Below are 17,446 nucleotides of genomic sequence, written 5' to 3'. Positions count from 1 at the left end.
GTTACTTTTCATTGTGATTGTTATTGTACAAAAGCATTATATCACGTGGGTTTGGAACATGAACTTTGAAGTCTGAGAGGCCTTAGTTCGAATCATGGCTCCACCACTTCCTACCTGTAGGGCTTAGAGAAGATGACTTGACATTTCCATCTCTGTTTCCCCATCTGTGAAATGGGCTCATAATTTGCTACCTGTGGCGTCTGGTTGTACTGAAGATTAAGTGAAATGATTGTTGAGAATGAAATGAGACAAAACATGGAAGGCGCTTAGCGCCTGGCTAGCCATAAGCAAGAGCTCAGGAGATTGTAGCTGGCCCACTGCAGCTGCCCCTTTCAGGAAGCTCCCATTACCTCAGCTGACAGGGATAAAGTACTTGTAGAAGCAAAGAGAGAAAGCAACTGGCACCATCACTACCTAGTTGAACCGGAAGTTCCTTCAGGATGCAGCCATTGAGTTGCCTGGCCTGGAAGAAAGAGCGCTCAACCCCAGAGAGGCTCCTTATGTGGGATAAGCAGTGGACCAACCAAGCCCCTGTGATCCCTCAGAGGGATTGACAGAGAAACAGTGAAGGCAGAGGGAGGCAGGAAGCAGAAGCCACCAGTCAAGGAAAGAAGGGCAAGTCCGTTGAAGGACATCTTGGTTCTTTCCATAGTTTGGCGACCGTGGCCAAGATGCCCTTCAACGGACGAATGGATAAGGAAGATGTGGTCCATATACACTATGGAGTATTATGCCTCCATCAGAAAGGATGAATACCCAACTTTTGTAGCAACATGGACGGGACTGGAAGAGATTATGCTGAGTGAAATAAGTCAAGCAGAGAGAGTCAGTTATCATATGGTTTCACTTATTTGTGGAGCATAACAAATAGCATGGAGGACATGGGGAGTTAGAGAGGAGAAGGGAGTTGGGGGAAATTGGAAGGGGAGATGAACCATGAGAGACTATGGACTCTGTAAAACAATCTGAGGGGTTTGAAGTGGTGGGTTGGGGTACCAGGTGGTGGGTATTATAGAGGGCACGGATTGCATGGAGCACTGGATGTGGTGAAAAAATGATGAATACTGTTTTTCTGAAAATAAATATATGGAAAAATAAATAAATAAATTTAAAAAAAAAAAAAAAGGAAGGGCAAGTCCGCAGCAGGAGCTGAGCGCACAGAAGCAAGCGAGTCACTGCCCCAAGGGCCAAAAGCCTGGGGCACCCCTGAGTAATGCTGCCAAGGCCGCTGGAGGTCTGGGATCTTACACTCAAAGCCGGAGTCATGGTCCCCACCCTGCCACCACACAGCATTTAATTCCAGAGAATAGGTTTTTATTAAGAATTGTTAATATTTACTTAGTTTAATCCATATATTACTTAGTTTAATCCTTCCAAGACCCCCCAAACCATGACATGAGTGCAACCGTGACAGCCATTTTAGAAGAGACACAAAGAAGCTGATGATCATACCCATAAGGCCATACAGCTAATAAATGGTTAGAGGAGGGAGTCCCTATCTGGACCTTTCCGGTTCCAAAGCCTGTTTCCCCCACCCCACGTTCTCCTCCGTGTCTGAGTCCTCCACTTTCCTTCCTCACAGACTAGCCGTCATCAGTCTTCCTTAACCTCACTTATGAGATAAACCCTTGTAGGGAAAATATAAAGGATTTATTCTCCCTCTGGAACTCCCCTTGATGATTCAACATTAGAGGTGGAATTTTTCCAATGATTTTGCCATCGCCGTGATAAAATCATCCACGGTCCTTTTCAGTTTCATTTATTTATCCAACATCCTGTCCTCGTTGAGGGGGCAGGGGATGGAGGACTGATGCCAAAGAACTTTCACGATGGTGTGCAGCTAACTAACACCAGGCTCCCGAGCCACGTCCGTTTCTCTTCCAGGAGCCGACCTGTGAGCTGTCTTGGGGTGTTAGGTCTCTTCATGCATTATTCATCAAGCAAAGCTCCAAACTTGAGAAAAACTTCTGCGCCTCCTCTAGGCTGCTCAGCCACCCAGGGCTTCGTGTTCCCTGGCCAGCCTCATCATTAGGAGATTTTGAGAACAGACCAGAACAGTGAAGGACTCCCCACCCCTCCTTACAAGGGGCTGTCGGAGCTCTCCAAGGAGCCAGAACTAAAGCCCAGGGAAGGGGGTGGGGAGAGGCCTAGAATACTCTTCATTTGCATGAAAAAAAGTCCAAGGTTAAGTGCTTTGGCTTCCTGCCGAGTGAAAACTCTGGCCTGGAAAGATGACAGGAAAGAAGCTGGGTGTGATTGAAATTTGGCTGGTGGGTGCCTGGCAAGGTGGGCGTGGGGCCCTCACCAAGTCTGAGACCCAGGGAGGACGTCAGCATTCCATTATGTACTTCTCACTCAGTCGACTTCTGCTTTCAGCCCTCAAAGCTCACCTGGGCTGTGTTTTGAAGCTGAGGTATTACGAGCTCCCAGAACACATGTCCAAGAATGATCAACACAGATAAAGCTGGGTTTGTAGCTGGATTCCATTGCAGATTTCTCTTGAGTTCACCGTCCAACACACAAAAACTTTCTGTTAAGAGATTTTAACTGCATGTATGCCTACATTCATATCCGTGAATATTTGTACATACACGTAGACATACGTAGGTGTTACAGACTTCTTTTAAAAGGAAAAAAAAAAAAAGCACAACTGTTTCCTAGTTCCTCAAAATCCTCTCTGCTTTTGGGGACGCTAAATGAAGACACGACATCATGCTGAGGGAGGGAAAGAAATCTAAAAAAAAAAACAATTTCTGTACTATTTTTCAGGTTTTACATTGAAAGCATATCGTTTTTAAAGGATAAAACCACCGTGGAGCTGTTTTTCCTGAACGCCAAGTCCTGTGTGCACAAGGTAAGATGCCCCAGTTGTTACATTCAGTGAATGAGCCCAGACGGACTGGAGTAGGGAGGACAAATGGTATTGCCTAGATTTTCCTGTCCAAAGAAAAAGGGCCACAATCTTTTCCAGGGCTGTTAAAAAAATATAAAAATTTTAAACAAAAGGCAGCTCTTCTCAAATTCTAAGAAAGACAGCCACCTGCAAGGGACTCACACTCACAGACAACTACCATGGCCTTAAAGGCAGCTCGTACTCCACACAGAATATTCCAGAAAGACGCAAAGATGGAGCAGTCAGATTGGGATTGAAATCTCAAAAAAGTCATTCTGGAAATCTTGTTTCACAGAGTTTCCCCTACCTCTCCCATAATTCCAAACCAATCTTACTTAGGGGCCTCTGCTCAGAGCCACATGTTTTAAAGCCAGTGTTTCGGGGGCACCTGGGTGGCTCAGTGGGTTAAGCCGCTGCCTTCGGCTCAGGTCATGATCTCAGGGTCCTGGGATCGAGTCCCGCATCGGGGTCTCTGCTCAGCAGGGAGCCTGCTTCCTCCTCTCTCTCTCTCTGCCTGCCTCTATGCCTACTTGTGATCTCTCTCTGTCAAATAAATAAAATCTTAAAAATAAATAAATAAATAAAGCCAGTGTTTCAGGGGCACCTGGGTGGCTCAGTGGGTTGAGCCTCTGCCTTTGGCTTAGGTCAGGATCCCAGGGTCCTGGGATAAAGCCCTGCATGGGCTCTCTGCGTGGGACTCTCTGCTCGGTGGGGAGCCTTCTTCCTGCCCCCACCCCCTACCTGCCTCTCTGCCTACTTGTGATCTCTGTCAAATACATAAATAAAATCTTTAAAAATAATAATAAAAATAAAATAAAGCAGTGTCTCAGTAATCTGTGGTGACGGGCCGGTTTTTTGCTATTTTGTTTTTTTATTTGTATCCAATCTTTGGAGGATACATTGCTTTTGTAAAGTGCAGTGAACACGAATTGCTAGAGAAATGATCCCGTGCCCGGATATCACATTGCTCTAAAGCCTTCTCAATTTTGACCTTACCCCCTTGCAGACTATCCTTGCCTTCAAGGCTTCTACTCCATGCTCTCAAACCACACCCTGGGCCAAGGCAGGGAGCCTGTGAACCTAGAGAACTTCTCCATTCTAGGTTATAGTCTCGGTGTCTGGGATCTCAGAGCCCATGCCCATTTCCAGGGCCTTCCAGAGCCCAGAAGGTGGGAACCCCTTCTGTCCAGATACATCACCCTAAATCTGAGGGGTGCCCAGGATGCCTGGCCTAGAAAGACAATGGGGGCAGACTATATATGGGTTAAGGAACCTACATTGGTACATTTCCCATAGGTCCCAAAATGTTAAGGGTGGCTCCCTGAACACACACAGACAGAGCTTTAACCGATTAAAGACTCAGACAGGGCATGGTTTTTGTTGCATTTTTTAAAACAGCTGTATTGAGAAATAATTGGCTGTACATGTTTAAAGTATACAGTTTTGTAAGTTTTAACATGTATAGTAGCCATGAAATGATCGCCAAAATCAAGAAAGTGCATATACCCAGCAACTGTACATCTGCATTTTCTCACAATGGAGCAGTTTACATTTTCTAGAGTCGTGTACAGACAGAATCCTGCAGCAGATAATGTTTTTTGTTTTATTTTTTTGAAAGATTTTATTTATTTATTAGAGAGAGAACAAGAGTAGGGGGAAGGGTAGAATGAGAGGGAGAAGCAGACTCCCCACTGAGCAGGGAGCCCAATGTGGGGCTCCATCCCGGGACCCGAGATCATGACCTGAGCCAAAAAGGCAGACATTTAACCAACTGAGCCACCCAGGTGCCCCATCTTTATGTCTTCTTTTGATAAGCATAATTATTTTGAGATTCATCTATGCTGTTGCATGTATCAGTGGCCCATTCCTTTTTACTGTTCAAGTATTCCCTTGTATGGAGGTACCTTAAATTGTTTTTCAATTCTCCTGTGGGGTTTTTTCCCCCCATTTTTTCCTAGCTTTACTGAGATATCATTGACATATAACACCCTGTAAACTTAAGGAGCACAGTTGAATGATTCGATACATATATATGTTGCAAAATGATCCACTCACCTGTTGATGGGCATTTGGGTCGTACCGGTTTGGGGACTATTACAAATAAAAATGCAACAAACATTCATGTACAAGTCATTGTATAAACACATACTTTCTTTTTTCTTGGATAAATGGAGCAAAATGGCTAGGTCATATAAGTAGATATGCTTAATTTTTTAAGGTACTGCCAAAATGTTTTTCAAAGTGGTCTTCAAAAATCAGTTTACTTTTATGCATAAGTTTATTTCTAGACTATTTTGTTTCATTGATCTATTTGTTAGCCTTTTTGCCAATAACATACTGTTTTGACTACTATAGCTTTAGAATGTCTTGAAATCAGAACAGACTCTAGATTGTTCTTTTTCAGCGTTGTTTTATTTATTCTATTTTTTGCATTTCCATATAAATGTTAGAATCAATCTGTCAATTTCAAAAAAAAGAATGAAACAAAACAAAAACCAAAAAAACACCTGCTGAGACTTTCATTAGGATTGCACTGAATCTATAGATCAATGTGGAAAGAACTGACAACTTAGCAATATGGACAGACCCAAGACACAGAATATAAACTCCATTTATTTCAGTCATCTTTAATTTCTCTAAGGAGTGTTTATAGTTTTCAGCCTACAGGACTTTTCTCAGATTTGACCCTAAATCTTCCATATTATTTGATGTAATTGTGAATGGTATCTTTCTATTTCAATTTCTGAGTGTTCATTACTAGTATATAAAAATACAATTTGTTTTTGTACCTTTCATGAATCCTGCAACCTTCCTAAACTCATCAATTTTGGTAGCTTTTTTGTAGATTCCATCGGATTTTCTTTGTAGATATTCATGACATCTGCTAATAAAGATAGTTTTAGCCTATCTTTATTAGTCTGCCTGTTTTTTTAATTAGTTGTCAAGTTTGTAGACATAATTGTTCAAAATATTTCCTTATCTCCCTCTTAACATGTGGTCTACAGTGCTGTTACCTCTTTTATCCTGATATTAATAACTGGTGCCTTTCTTTCTTTTTTTTTTTTCTAATTGTCTGGCTTAAAGTTTATCGCTTTTGAGCTTCTCAAAGAACCAGCTTTTGATTTGAGTGATTTTCTCTGTTGTTTTTCTGGTTTCTATTTCATTGACTTCTGCTATGATCTTTATTATCTTTATCTTTTATCTTTATTATTTCTTTTCTTCCTTTTTCTTTGGGCTTCATTTGTTCTTCTTATTCTAGTTCCTTGAGATAGAAACTGAGATCACTGTTTAGAGATGTTCTTTTCTGATACAGGCATTTAGTAGATAAAATCTCCCCCTGAGAACTGATTTAGTAGTATCCCACAAATTCTCGCATGTTATGTTTTCATTTTTATTTACTTCAAAAGATTTCAAAATTCCTCTTTTGAATATCTTCAATGGCCTCTTGTTATTTAGAAGAATGCGGGTTTGGTTTCCAGATATTTGGGGATTTTTTTTTTTTTTTAGAGATCTTTCTATTATTTATTTCTAATATGATACCACTGTGGTCAAGGAACACACTTTGTAGGAATTAAATCCTTTTAAATTTATTGAGGCTTGTTTTATGGCCCAGAATATGTTCCATCTTGGTAAATGATCCATGTACACTTGGGAAGAATGTGTATTCTGCTGTCACTGTGTGGAATGTTCTGTGAATTTTATCACTGCTTTTGATTATGAGGGGCATTGGTATAGCTTTCTTTATGGTTCTTATGATGGGTGTTTATTGAGCATCTCGGACTTGTGGTTTTATAGTTTTCATCAATTTTGGAAATACCTTAGCCATTATTTTTTAAGATTTTATTTATTTCTCAGAACGAGAGAGAGAGCAGAAACGGGAGAGGGAGAAGGAGAAGCAGAGTCCCTGCTGAGCAGAGACCCTCACTGGACATGGAACTCTATCCCAGGACCCTAAGAGCATAGCCTGACCCAAAGTTAGACACTTAATGGACTGAGCTACCCCAGAGCCCCTATCTTAGCCATTTTTTAATTTATTTCCAATTTAATCCCACTATAGTCAGAGAACACACTTTGAATGAATTAAATCCTATTTAATTTAGTGAGACTAGTTTCATGACCCAGAATATACTATAGTTTTAATTAAGTAGACTTTGTTGATAGTATCGGTCAAGTCTACTATATTTTGCTGATTGTCTGTCTGCTTCTTGTATCAAGTATCGACAGAGGGATACTGAAATCTCCAGCTCTTACTGTGAATGTTTCTATTTATTTTTGCAAGTTGACCTAATTAAAATATTAGTTTTGTTTCATGCATTTCAAAGCTCTGTTATTAGGGCATAAGTGTTTAGAATTGCTGTGTCCTCTTGATTATCACTGTAAAATGAACCTCTTTATCCTGGTAATATTCTTTTTTCTGAAGTCTGCTTTGTTTGATAGTAATGTAATCACTTCAAGTTTCTTCGATTCATTGTTATCATGGTAAATCTTTTCTCATCCTTCTGAACTATTTGTATCGTATATTTGAAGCACACGTTTTGAAAACAACATTAATTGTATCTTGATTTTTTTTTAAGATTTTATTTATTTATTTGACAGAGAGAGAGATCACAAGTAGGCAGAGAAGCAAGCAGAGAGGTGGGGGGGGGGGGGAAGCAGGCCCCCTGGGCAGAGCACCTGATGTGGGGCTCGATCCCAGGACCCTGAGATCATGACCTGAGTCAAAGACAGAGGTTTAACCCACTGAGCCACCCAAGCACCCTGCATCTTGATTTTTTAATGCATTTTGGCAATCATTGTATTTTAACTGGTTATATATATACTACTTACATGTAGTATGATTTTTGACATGGTTAAGTTTAGGTCTGTCATCTTCCTATTTATTTGATGTTTGTCTCATCTGTTATTTTTTCCTCTGTCTTCTTTTGGATTTATTGTGTATTGTATGATTCCATTTTACCTCTTGTGTTGGAATATTAGCCATAACTCTTTGTTTTATTCTTTCCATGGTTGCTTTAGGGTTTATAGTATACACTTTTTTTTAAGATTTATTTATTTATTATTTTAGAGGGGGTGGTGCCGGGGGGGAGCAGAGGCAGAGGGAAAGAAAATCTCAAGCAGACTCCCGCTGGGCAGAGCTTGACATGGGGCTCGATCCCACGACACTGAGATCATGACCTAAGCTGAAATCAAGAGTCTGAAGCTTAAGTGACTGAGCCAACCAGGTGCCTCTGGAGTATACATCTGTAACCTATTACATCTACCTTCAAGTGGCATAATACCATTTCACGTGTAGTGCAAAAACCTTACAATAGTGTATTTCTCTCTCCCCCAACAGCCTTTATGCTGTCAGTGCCGTACATTTTACTTTTTGATGTGTTATAGGTGCACACAATATTGTTGGTTTTGTGTGAACACTTGATATTTCTGCCTGCTTATAAGATTTTCTTTTTATCAGTCCTTTTAATTATGAGGTGCTACAGTATAGTTTTCTTCATGTTTCTTGATATTGGTATTTTTGAGCATCTTGGGCCTGTGAGTTTATAACTTTAATCAGTTTTTGAAATATCTCCACCTTTTCATCTTCAAATATTTTTTCCTATTCCCACCCATGCCTCCTTTGCAAACTCTAGTTACACATATACTGGACAATATGAAATTATCCCACATCCCAGGGGTGCTCTCTTCTTTTTATTTAGTTATTTTTGTGTGTATGTTTATTTTGGATAGTATCTATTGCTCTATCTTCAATTTTATATCTTTTCTTTTGCAGTCTAATCTGCCATTGGTCTCATCCAGTATATTAAGTTTTTATCTCTAGAAGTTTGATTGGGATCATTTTTATCTTCCATGTGGCTACTTAATTTTTTGAACATATGAGATACAATTATAATAATTGTTTCAAAGCCTTTCTCTACTTATTCTAATATCTGTGTCAGTTCTGGTAGGTTTTGACTGATTCATTTTTTTCTCCTCATTATGGGTCATGTTTTCCTGCCTACTCTTTGCATGCCTGATAATATTTGAATGAATGCTGCATAGTGTTTAATTTAAATTTGGGAGCACTGCCTATTTTTATATTCCTTTAAATATTCTTGATATTGTTTTGGAATAAAATATAATTACTTAGATGCATTTTGACTTTCGTCAAGTCTTAGTTTTATGATTTATTAGGCTGACCCAGAGCAGTGCTCACTCTAGAGCCAATTATTCCCCATTACGGAGGCAAGACCTTCCTAATGGTCTATTCAATGCCCCATGAATTATGATTTTTTTCCGTGGGAGCCACCTCTGTGTGAGGACCAGGCACTCTTCCCTTTCATCTTCTTAGATAGTTTTTCCCCAGCCTTGGGCAGGCTCTTTCCATGCATGCAATGATCAGTACTCTGTATATCTTCAGGATTCTCTCTGTGAAGCTCTCCTTTCTCTGGCACTCTATTCTGCAAATTATATCCATTTTGGTCTCCCCAGTCTCTCAGCTCTGTCTCCTCCACTCAAGAGAGTGTACCTTGCTCCGTGTAACACCTTCACAGCCCGGGAACATTCTCATGGCTGTAAGTGGGGCAGTCACAGGGTTCACCTCATTCAAATTTCACTGTCCTTTGTTGCCTTTTATTCACTATTTTGAAAACTTTTGTTTCATATTTCTTGGCTGGTTTTTTAGGTTTGTTTTTTTTTTAATATAGTTCTGTTTGTTTGTATATGGTGAGAAGGTAAATCCAGTCCCTGTTAACCCATCTTGGCTAGAAACAGAAGTATTCAGATCAGAGCTTTTGGTTAAATCTATGGAGAAAGTAAAATGTCTTCAGCACCAAAGACTTTAACATAGCCTCTCTTTGTTGGGACTTGAGCTTCCCTAAGAACTCCAAGAGTTGACTGATAAGTAGATACCTATATAGCAAATGCAGCATTTCCTGAGTCAGGAGAAAACATTTCATAAACCACTGTTGGTCATTATCTTCTGTGTGGAGAAGTACAATTACCCCTTGTTATATTTTTCACTACCTAGCTGGCCATGGGCCAATGAAACAGTTTCCTTGATTGCTTCTTTGCTCTGTTGCTGTGTAAAGACAGATACAGGGGAAATTTTAACTCGGGATATTTCTCTTGTAGCTTTGTGTGCCAAATTCTGTTGGTCTTGAGGAAGTACTGAAAAGCGGAGTTCGTTTAACTTCTACTTCTTCTTATGAATGTCAGTTCTTGAGACATCCTTTCTAAATGGAAAGGGATTTTGTGACTTGTCAAAGAATTTAGAAATTTTACAAAATATAGTATTGTTAGGCACTATGACCTATGAATATTTTTGCAATAATTTTTTAATTCAGTTGTAAGAATTTAGAGTTGAATAATACATTACATGTTAATAAAAAATAAAAATTCTTTTTAATTTTAAAAAGGAATTTAGAGTTGAATATTTTCTATCTAAGTAATATGCAGATGACTAGTAACAAACGGTCCCAAGAGATGTTATAGGATCCGGTAAGTGATAACAGGATCACATCGCTATTTGGTAAAGCAGCTTTTGAGTAATTTCTAAGATATATGATAATTTAAGAACATCACACACAGGGAATAACATCTGAATCATGGACCCAGGAGTCAGTACATTTTATGAGAACATAGTCTCAGCTATAGAACACACATGGGTGGATTACTGCTTGGTGAAAATCGGTCACTGATAGCTGCTGTTAGTTTAAGACCCAATGCTGGATATGAGGGTAAATGGGGCTTCCTTCCACACTGTGCCGAGGACATGCTACCTGGCAATGATGTGTTCAGCACCTCTAGTCACCCACTACCCACACTTCTTTCTCCCTGCCAGATAGCTGTCCCTGTCTTCAGCTCCTTCCTTCCACTGAAGACAGAAACAAATCCAGGCAAGAAAAGAGAGCTCTTATTTGCAGATACTGACAAAGCCACAGTATCTTTTTGTATGCTTTGTCAGAAAGAAATACGATTTGTGATAAAGTTTCATACTCTGGTTAGCTATGTAAATGTGGGTTTATGTTTAAAAAATTCACCCTTCTGAGTATAACGTTTGAAACACTGGGTGGTTCCCAGCGGTTTCGTAAATGTCATTGCCCATGAGAAGAAGTCATTGGTAGGTTTCTGTTGAAAGACATATTGGACCTCATTTTTGAGTTTGGGTATCCCAGGAGAGTCTGAAAAAGGAAGAGAGAATTTTCACTTTTGTTTACTCCAAAGCAAATCCCCATGTACATAGTGTGGTAGGAACTGGGCATTCAGTGAACTCTTATACACTAACACAATAAATGAATGGATGCTGTTGATGATGAACACTTGTTCCCCCAAGAAGTCTAGAGATAAACAAAACGGCTTGTCTGTTGTATCACATGACTAGCATTAACTCTGAAATGTATATAAACTTACTGAGAAACTAAACATCTAAAATGCTTAGAAAATTTCATTTTCCTAGTATTCCTGAATATCATTTAGCAATGCTATGGTAACTCTAATTACAATTTTCAGCAAAGGAGTAAGAATGATCCTATAATGGAGAAAACTGAACATATAGTCCAACTTTTATTTTAAAAAAGTTAAAAGGGCATTAGATTGTTCTCCAGTTATTGTAGATATCAATTAAATGTCAACAGTAATCTTACAGAAAACTAGTTATAGTCGATGTCAGTTACAAAGCTATCGACATATAGGCCAAAGTCAACCATGGCTAGAACTGAGTACATAAAAGAGTATTTATCTAGCAGTTCTTTCCTTTTTGTGCCTGCTACCTGCCAGCACTGTTTGAGGCTGTTTATAACTGGGAATGCTCCGAGGATTTCTTGATTTTTCTCCTTGACTTGCTGAGCCATTTTCTCCCCATTTCAAAATGATCTGGTGAGATCGGAGCAGTGTTTCTAATTATGTGACCTTTGACTACTTTTACCAGATTTGCAACAAGTGATCATTCTTAATGAGCAAGCTCTTGCCTTCTTGCCTCTCTCCAGAGCACGGAATCAGAACTGAGGCGAGATGGAAATCAGCCTTTTCAACAAGTTTCTTTGGTGATTTTCCTGAGCACTTTAGTTGAAGAACCACTGGGTTTTCTGCGTGTTAAACATGCAGAATATTTAAATATGGGTTGAACCCGGCTTTGTGACATACAAATCAAGGTCCAGAGACGACTCTAGAAAGATGCTTTTTTATTTCTTCTCTTCTTTCCCGGCAGTTAAAACAGGAAAGGCATTTCCCTCTTAAGAACAGGAGAGCAGAAAAAGATAGGAAATTGCTTTCCAGCTCTGAAACTAATTGGAAGGAAAGAAACGTCTGCAGAGCCTTTTCTGTACATTTGTGTGTGTGTGTGTGTGTGTGTGTGCCGGAACTATGCTAAGTGATACACATTTCACTGCGTTTGATTCTCACTCTAGTCCACGAAGGAGAAAAGGTGTGATCCCCTTTTTAAAAATAAAAGAACAGCAGCCCAAGCGGGTTAAGTCGTTTGCTTAACATCACAGAGCGACTAAAGGTGGGAAAAGTATCCTTAGAAAATTATACCATCAAGGCGCTATGGCCCATAAAAGCACCTCTGCTTTTCTTTGATCATTGCTCCAGGGAAATAAAAGTGTCCTCCCTAATTTAAACCTCGGGGGCTATTGTTACAGGGTGGGTAGGTCACAGCCCCTAACGAGTATTGAATACATACAGTTTGCGAGGTGCTTACTACGTATATTCATTCATTTAGTTCTCCAAACCTTACCTAAGTTCTGTTATTATCCCCCATTTTACAGGTGGGAATACTGAGGTAGACAGGTTAAGTATACAGAAGGTAATATAGCTAATAAGTGGAGGAGCCAGGATTCATCCCAGGCAGTCTAATGCCAGAATCTAGGACTTTAACCACTAAATACACTGCTTCTGGGTGTATGAGGGTTATCTACCCCCTTCCCCATGGGGGAGGTGGATCTGAGGCATCTGAAGTTTAAGCTCCTTCTTTCCCTTATTCTCACCTGTGATGCACATACTCATGGTCTTAGCCCACGGTAGTATAGTTGCCTCCGGACACCAGGAGCCAAATGGCTTCCACAAGCTGGGCTGGGGGACAAAGCACTCATCTCCTTTCTGCCCCACGTGAGCACTCATGGAGGAACAGAACCTACCAGAAGGCTACCAACAGCCCCGTGTGGGTCAAGTGTTCCCCGGGAGAGTGCTCTTGTCTGAGTTGTTGGTCAGGTGAGGGCTCTTGAACCTGTTTGGCTTCCTCGGTGAGAATGCAGAGGGGCACACCTTGCCTTTGCAAAACAACCACCTGTGCCAGGTGGCGATGATGTGGAAATTCCGAAACTGATACTGGGGAACCCTGGCAGAGCTCAGCGTGTGGGCAGCGGTCCCCCTTGCCTGTTGCCTGTGAGGAGAAGCCTGAATGCCCAAAACGGGACTGCGGGCGTGGCCCCGGTTCCCATTTCTGGAGGCCTCCGTGACCACGTCTGACTTTAGTAATCAATGTACAATTATGACCACCACCCCTTTTTTAAAACCAGTGATTTGAAGACATACTTAGCAGATTAAAATGACGTTGGCCACCTTGTCTACTGTGTATAAAATTTTTTTTAAGGGAAAGGCAGGAAAAGGCAAAGCAAGTGGGGTTCAAGGGGAGATCATGCCCTGGGGTGAGGAGGGTGAGGATGCCAGCTCCACCTCCTGAGAGCTCCCTGGGCAGCAGGCCTTGATTTTTTTCACTTATTAGCTTATTTAATCCTCTCAACAACAGATAGTGTTTTTTATTATTGCTTTCACAAACGAGGAGATGGAAACATACGTACATTAAATAATTTGGCCATGGCTAAATTTCTCATTAGTAATGGCGCAATCACTAGGCAGCTTAGCTCCAGAAAGCAGGGTATTTGCCTTTCATTCATTTGTTCATTCATTCATGCATTCATTCATTCAGTCAGTAAAAATTCACTGCATTCCTCTTGAGAGCCAGCATTTCTGAGGAGTGCTGCGCTATCAGTATTCTAGCACAAGGGCCTTCCCATGGCCTGTCCTAAGTCCTAAGGATGATTTCATTTGTACATTTGTGTGTGGATGTGTGTTGTGTTGAACTTTAAAGGCAATACATGTGATGAGACTTTCTAGCACATAATATTTCTGAAAGATGCCAGGGACCCTGTAAAGTCTGAGCATACCCAGAATTCATTGATGTATCTTGTTACTCCTCCGTAATACTATAAAAAGCAGTGTGAGACATCTTCCTAGCTCTACAATACAAGAAATCTCACAAACAGAATTAGGCATTTGTGATCACACACACGCACGAATACTGTACTTTAAATCTACAGCTCAGGGTGCCTGGGTGGCACAGTTGGTTCAACATCGGACTCTCGGCTTTGGCTCAGGTCGTGATCTCAAGGTCTTGAGATTGAGTCCTGTGTAGGGCTCTGCAATCAGTGTAGAGTCTGCTTGAGATTCTCTGCCACACTCGCCCCTCCCCCCTCCCTCCACTACACACAAAGTCTCTCCCTCAAATAAATAAATGAGTCTTTAAAAAAAATCTGCAGCTCAAGAATCTTATCTCATGTCTTAAGCTATTTTCTTACCAGAAAGAGTTTAAGAAACTTTGAATATTAGACCACTTTCTTGGAAATTCACTGTATGCAGTGAACATGTTCAAGACTTTGAAAAGTTCTTCAGTATGCAAACATGTGATTTTGTTTAGCCCAATAGTGTCCAAACTTCCTTGCATGTGAAAATTTTCTTTCAAGCAACACTTCTTAATGGACTGCTGACCACACTTGTGAAATGCTGTCGTGAACATATACTATCCTGTTAAATAATAAAGTGGTAAGTGACAACTGTGAGCCTCCTGGGTATTAATGAGCCTGTGTTAGATCTGAGCACAGGAGAGAACCTAGGTCTATTCTGATTCTTTAAACAGAACATCTCTGGAATCAATCAAGAGATGTTGACCTGGGTGCTAAGCCAGTTACGACTGCCTCTGCTCTAGGCTGAGCAGGAAGATACAACCAACCAAAAAGGACCAGACATGGGCTCAGGAATGCCCTAACAGATTTCACTATGCTCCCTTTTCTTTTCTCAAAAGCTCTCATCTCTTTGTACCTGGAATAAATGTAGAAACACAGAAGAACCGAGCATTAATGATCCTATTAAAATTCGTTATTGCAAGACTATCCAGTCATACTTATTCTTATCCTCTCTCCAGACCCCTTTCTTCACCGAGAGCTTATTAGATGTGCCCTTTCATTAGGAGACTTGGCGAGAGCCTCAGCCCAGCATCCCTAAAACACGCTTTTACCCCTGCTCAGAGGGATGGAGCATATGGCATAACTGAATTCTGTTTGCGTTTGTGTGTGTGAAGCTGGAGGCGCCAAAGCTCTTTTCAAAGCCCCTGTGGCTTTCGAGGGCAGTCTGGCCACGTCCATTAAAAGTAAGAATATATCTTTGCACCCAAATGTCCACCAGCTTTGGGAATTATCTCATGGACGATGTTACTGAAATATGAAAAGATAAATATAAAAAGACCTTAAATAATTGTTTCTAGTAGTAGGAAACTGGAAACTGCCTAAAATACACTTCAGCAGGGATTGGTTAAATGAAGGACAAAGCATTGATGTGATAAGATACTGTGTGGCCATCTTAGAATAGCGTCATTTCCAACAGACAAGGAAGTGTGTCCAAACTACCTTGTCTCGTTTAAAAAGAATCAAGTTATGGAACTGTGAATATACTGTGATTGTTGTTAACTTTATTATTTACTTTTATGTATATACAATGGGGTTTACACGTAGGGAAAAACAGAAAAAAGTATGGCATAGCCTAAATATCTATTATCTCTGGGAGTGAGGTTATGGAACTTTAGCTCCCTAAGTCATGCTTTTATCATTTTTTTGAGCAAGAAGCTTGAATTATTTTGAATCAGAAAAATAAAGACAAAAGCAATCAATGTAGTCACTGAACTTTACCTCTTTAAAGCTGTATGAAGAGAATAAAAACATTTTGCTCATCACTTTCCCTCTATCAGAAAAACACTCAGTCAGTCACCTTTCTCACCTGGCAAAACTAATGGAAGTTGAAGATTCCTAATTGTTTTATCTAGAAAAGCAAAAGGTTTACTCTTAAAGACAATGGGCAGAATGGCTTTTTCCCCAGTTGTAAAAGAAGTAATTGTCCATTCTAGAAAATGCAGAAAAATACCAAAAAAAAAAAAAAAGGAATTGATTCATATGCCTAATACTGGAGATTTGATTGTATTATTCTGTCATATTTCTTTCTTTTGAGCATGATTCTTTTTTTGGTTGAGACCCCTTGTTGCCAACATTTTACATTTTGTTAGACTGTCAACTTTTTTGTATGTTTAGGCTGCTTTAACCTTATCTGGTCCACTTTGCGTCCTCTGTTCTCTTTGCTCTTATGTTTGGAGAGTTAAGTGTGCTGCTTGGGGAAGGAGCACAGGGATACTTTGCCATTGCACTTTTTTTTTAATTTTTTAATTTTTTAATAAACATATAATGTATTTTTATCCCCAGGGGTACAGGTCTGTGAATCGCCAGGTTCACACACTTCACAGCACTCACCATTGCACATACCCTCCCTAATATCCATAATCCTCTCCATACCCACCTCCCCCCAGCAACCCTCAGTTTTGTTTTGTGAGATTAAGAGTCTCTTATGGTTTGTCTCCCCCCTCCCATCCCATCTTGTTTCGTTTATTCTTTTCCTACCCCCCCAACCCCCCACGTTACATCTCCACTTCCTCATATCAGGGAGATCATATGATAGTTGTCGTTCTCTGATTGACTTGTTTCGCTCAGCACGATACCCTCTAGTTCCATTTGTCGTCGCAAATGGCAAGATTTCATTTCTTTTGATGGCTCCATCGCCCATTTTTATTTCATTAAATATAAACTGACACATGGAAGATGGGAGCCAGGTTTTCTTTACGTGGGAATCTCTAGGACCTCTATCTCAAGTAAAAGGGTGTTCAATGGACGAGTAAGTGAACGAGTCAATGATTGAAGAATGAACAATCGAAGAGCAGGGCTGAGGCATTTCAGGAAGTGAAATCGACAAAGCTCCGCCCCTCCCAGGTCTTCGTGGGACTCCCGGCTGCCTATAGGGACTGTGGAATGCAACCAGGCACCCTTGGCTCAGAAACAGGGCCTTGGCTCTCACTTGGGCATGGTTCTAACATTTTTAAGCCTCAGTTTAACTGTTAAAGCGGGGGCAGGAATAGTACCTGCCTCAACCGATAGGTTAATATATGCAAAGCGTAGAGAACAGTGTCTGGCACCGTGTTTTGCTGTTGGTATTTTTGCTCTTCTTACTACTGCCTTTCCATATCAGCCCCTTAAGAGGACGCCCAAGCCCTGGATTATTACTGGAGCCTCTTCCCACACTCACCCTGTGGTCAAACTGAAATACCTCCTTGTTCCCTGACGATCCCAGCCTTTGCCAAACTTCTGTGCCTTTTTAATATACTTAGCCTGCTGAATGTCTTTTTCTCTTTTATGTTCTTGTTTCCCTGCTGACCGCCTTCCTCCCTCCCTTCCTTTCCCTCTGCCAAATATTCTTCTTATCCTC

The 17,446-nt window shown here is 40.6% G+C and overlaps 1 protein-coding gene across 6 annotated transcripts in view; it reads left to right on the top strand.

The window, feature by feature from the left end:
* The window catches only part of FRMD4B (FERM domain containing 4B), a 323,555-nt gene that overhangs the window by 223,452 nt on the left and 82,657 nt on the right, over nucleotides 1-17,446 (top strand). For all 6 annotated transcript variants that reach the window (XM_032324873.1, XM_032324848.1, XM_032324885.1 and 3 more), the window contains one exon: nucleotides 2,770-2,854. In XM_032324873.1, coding sequence (XP_032180764.1) covers nucleotides 2,770-2,854 — 85 coding nt within the window. The remainder of the gene's footprint in view (nucleotides 1-2,769; nucleotides 2,855-17,446) is intronic.

The sequence above is a fragment of the Mustela erminea genome, chromosome 1 (assembly GCF_009829155.1).
Source record: "Mustela erminea isolate mMusErm1 chromosome 1, mMusErm1.Pri, whole genome shotgun sequence".
In the NCBI taxonomy this organism is placed as follows: domain Eukaryota; kingdom Metazoa; phylum Chordata; class Mammalia; order Carnivora; family Mustelidae; genus Mustela; species Mustela erminea.
This window is presented reverse-complemented; position numbering and strand designations above follow the sequence as displayed.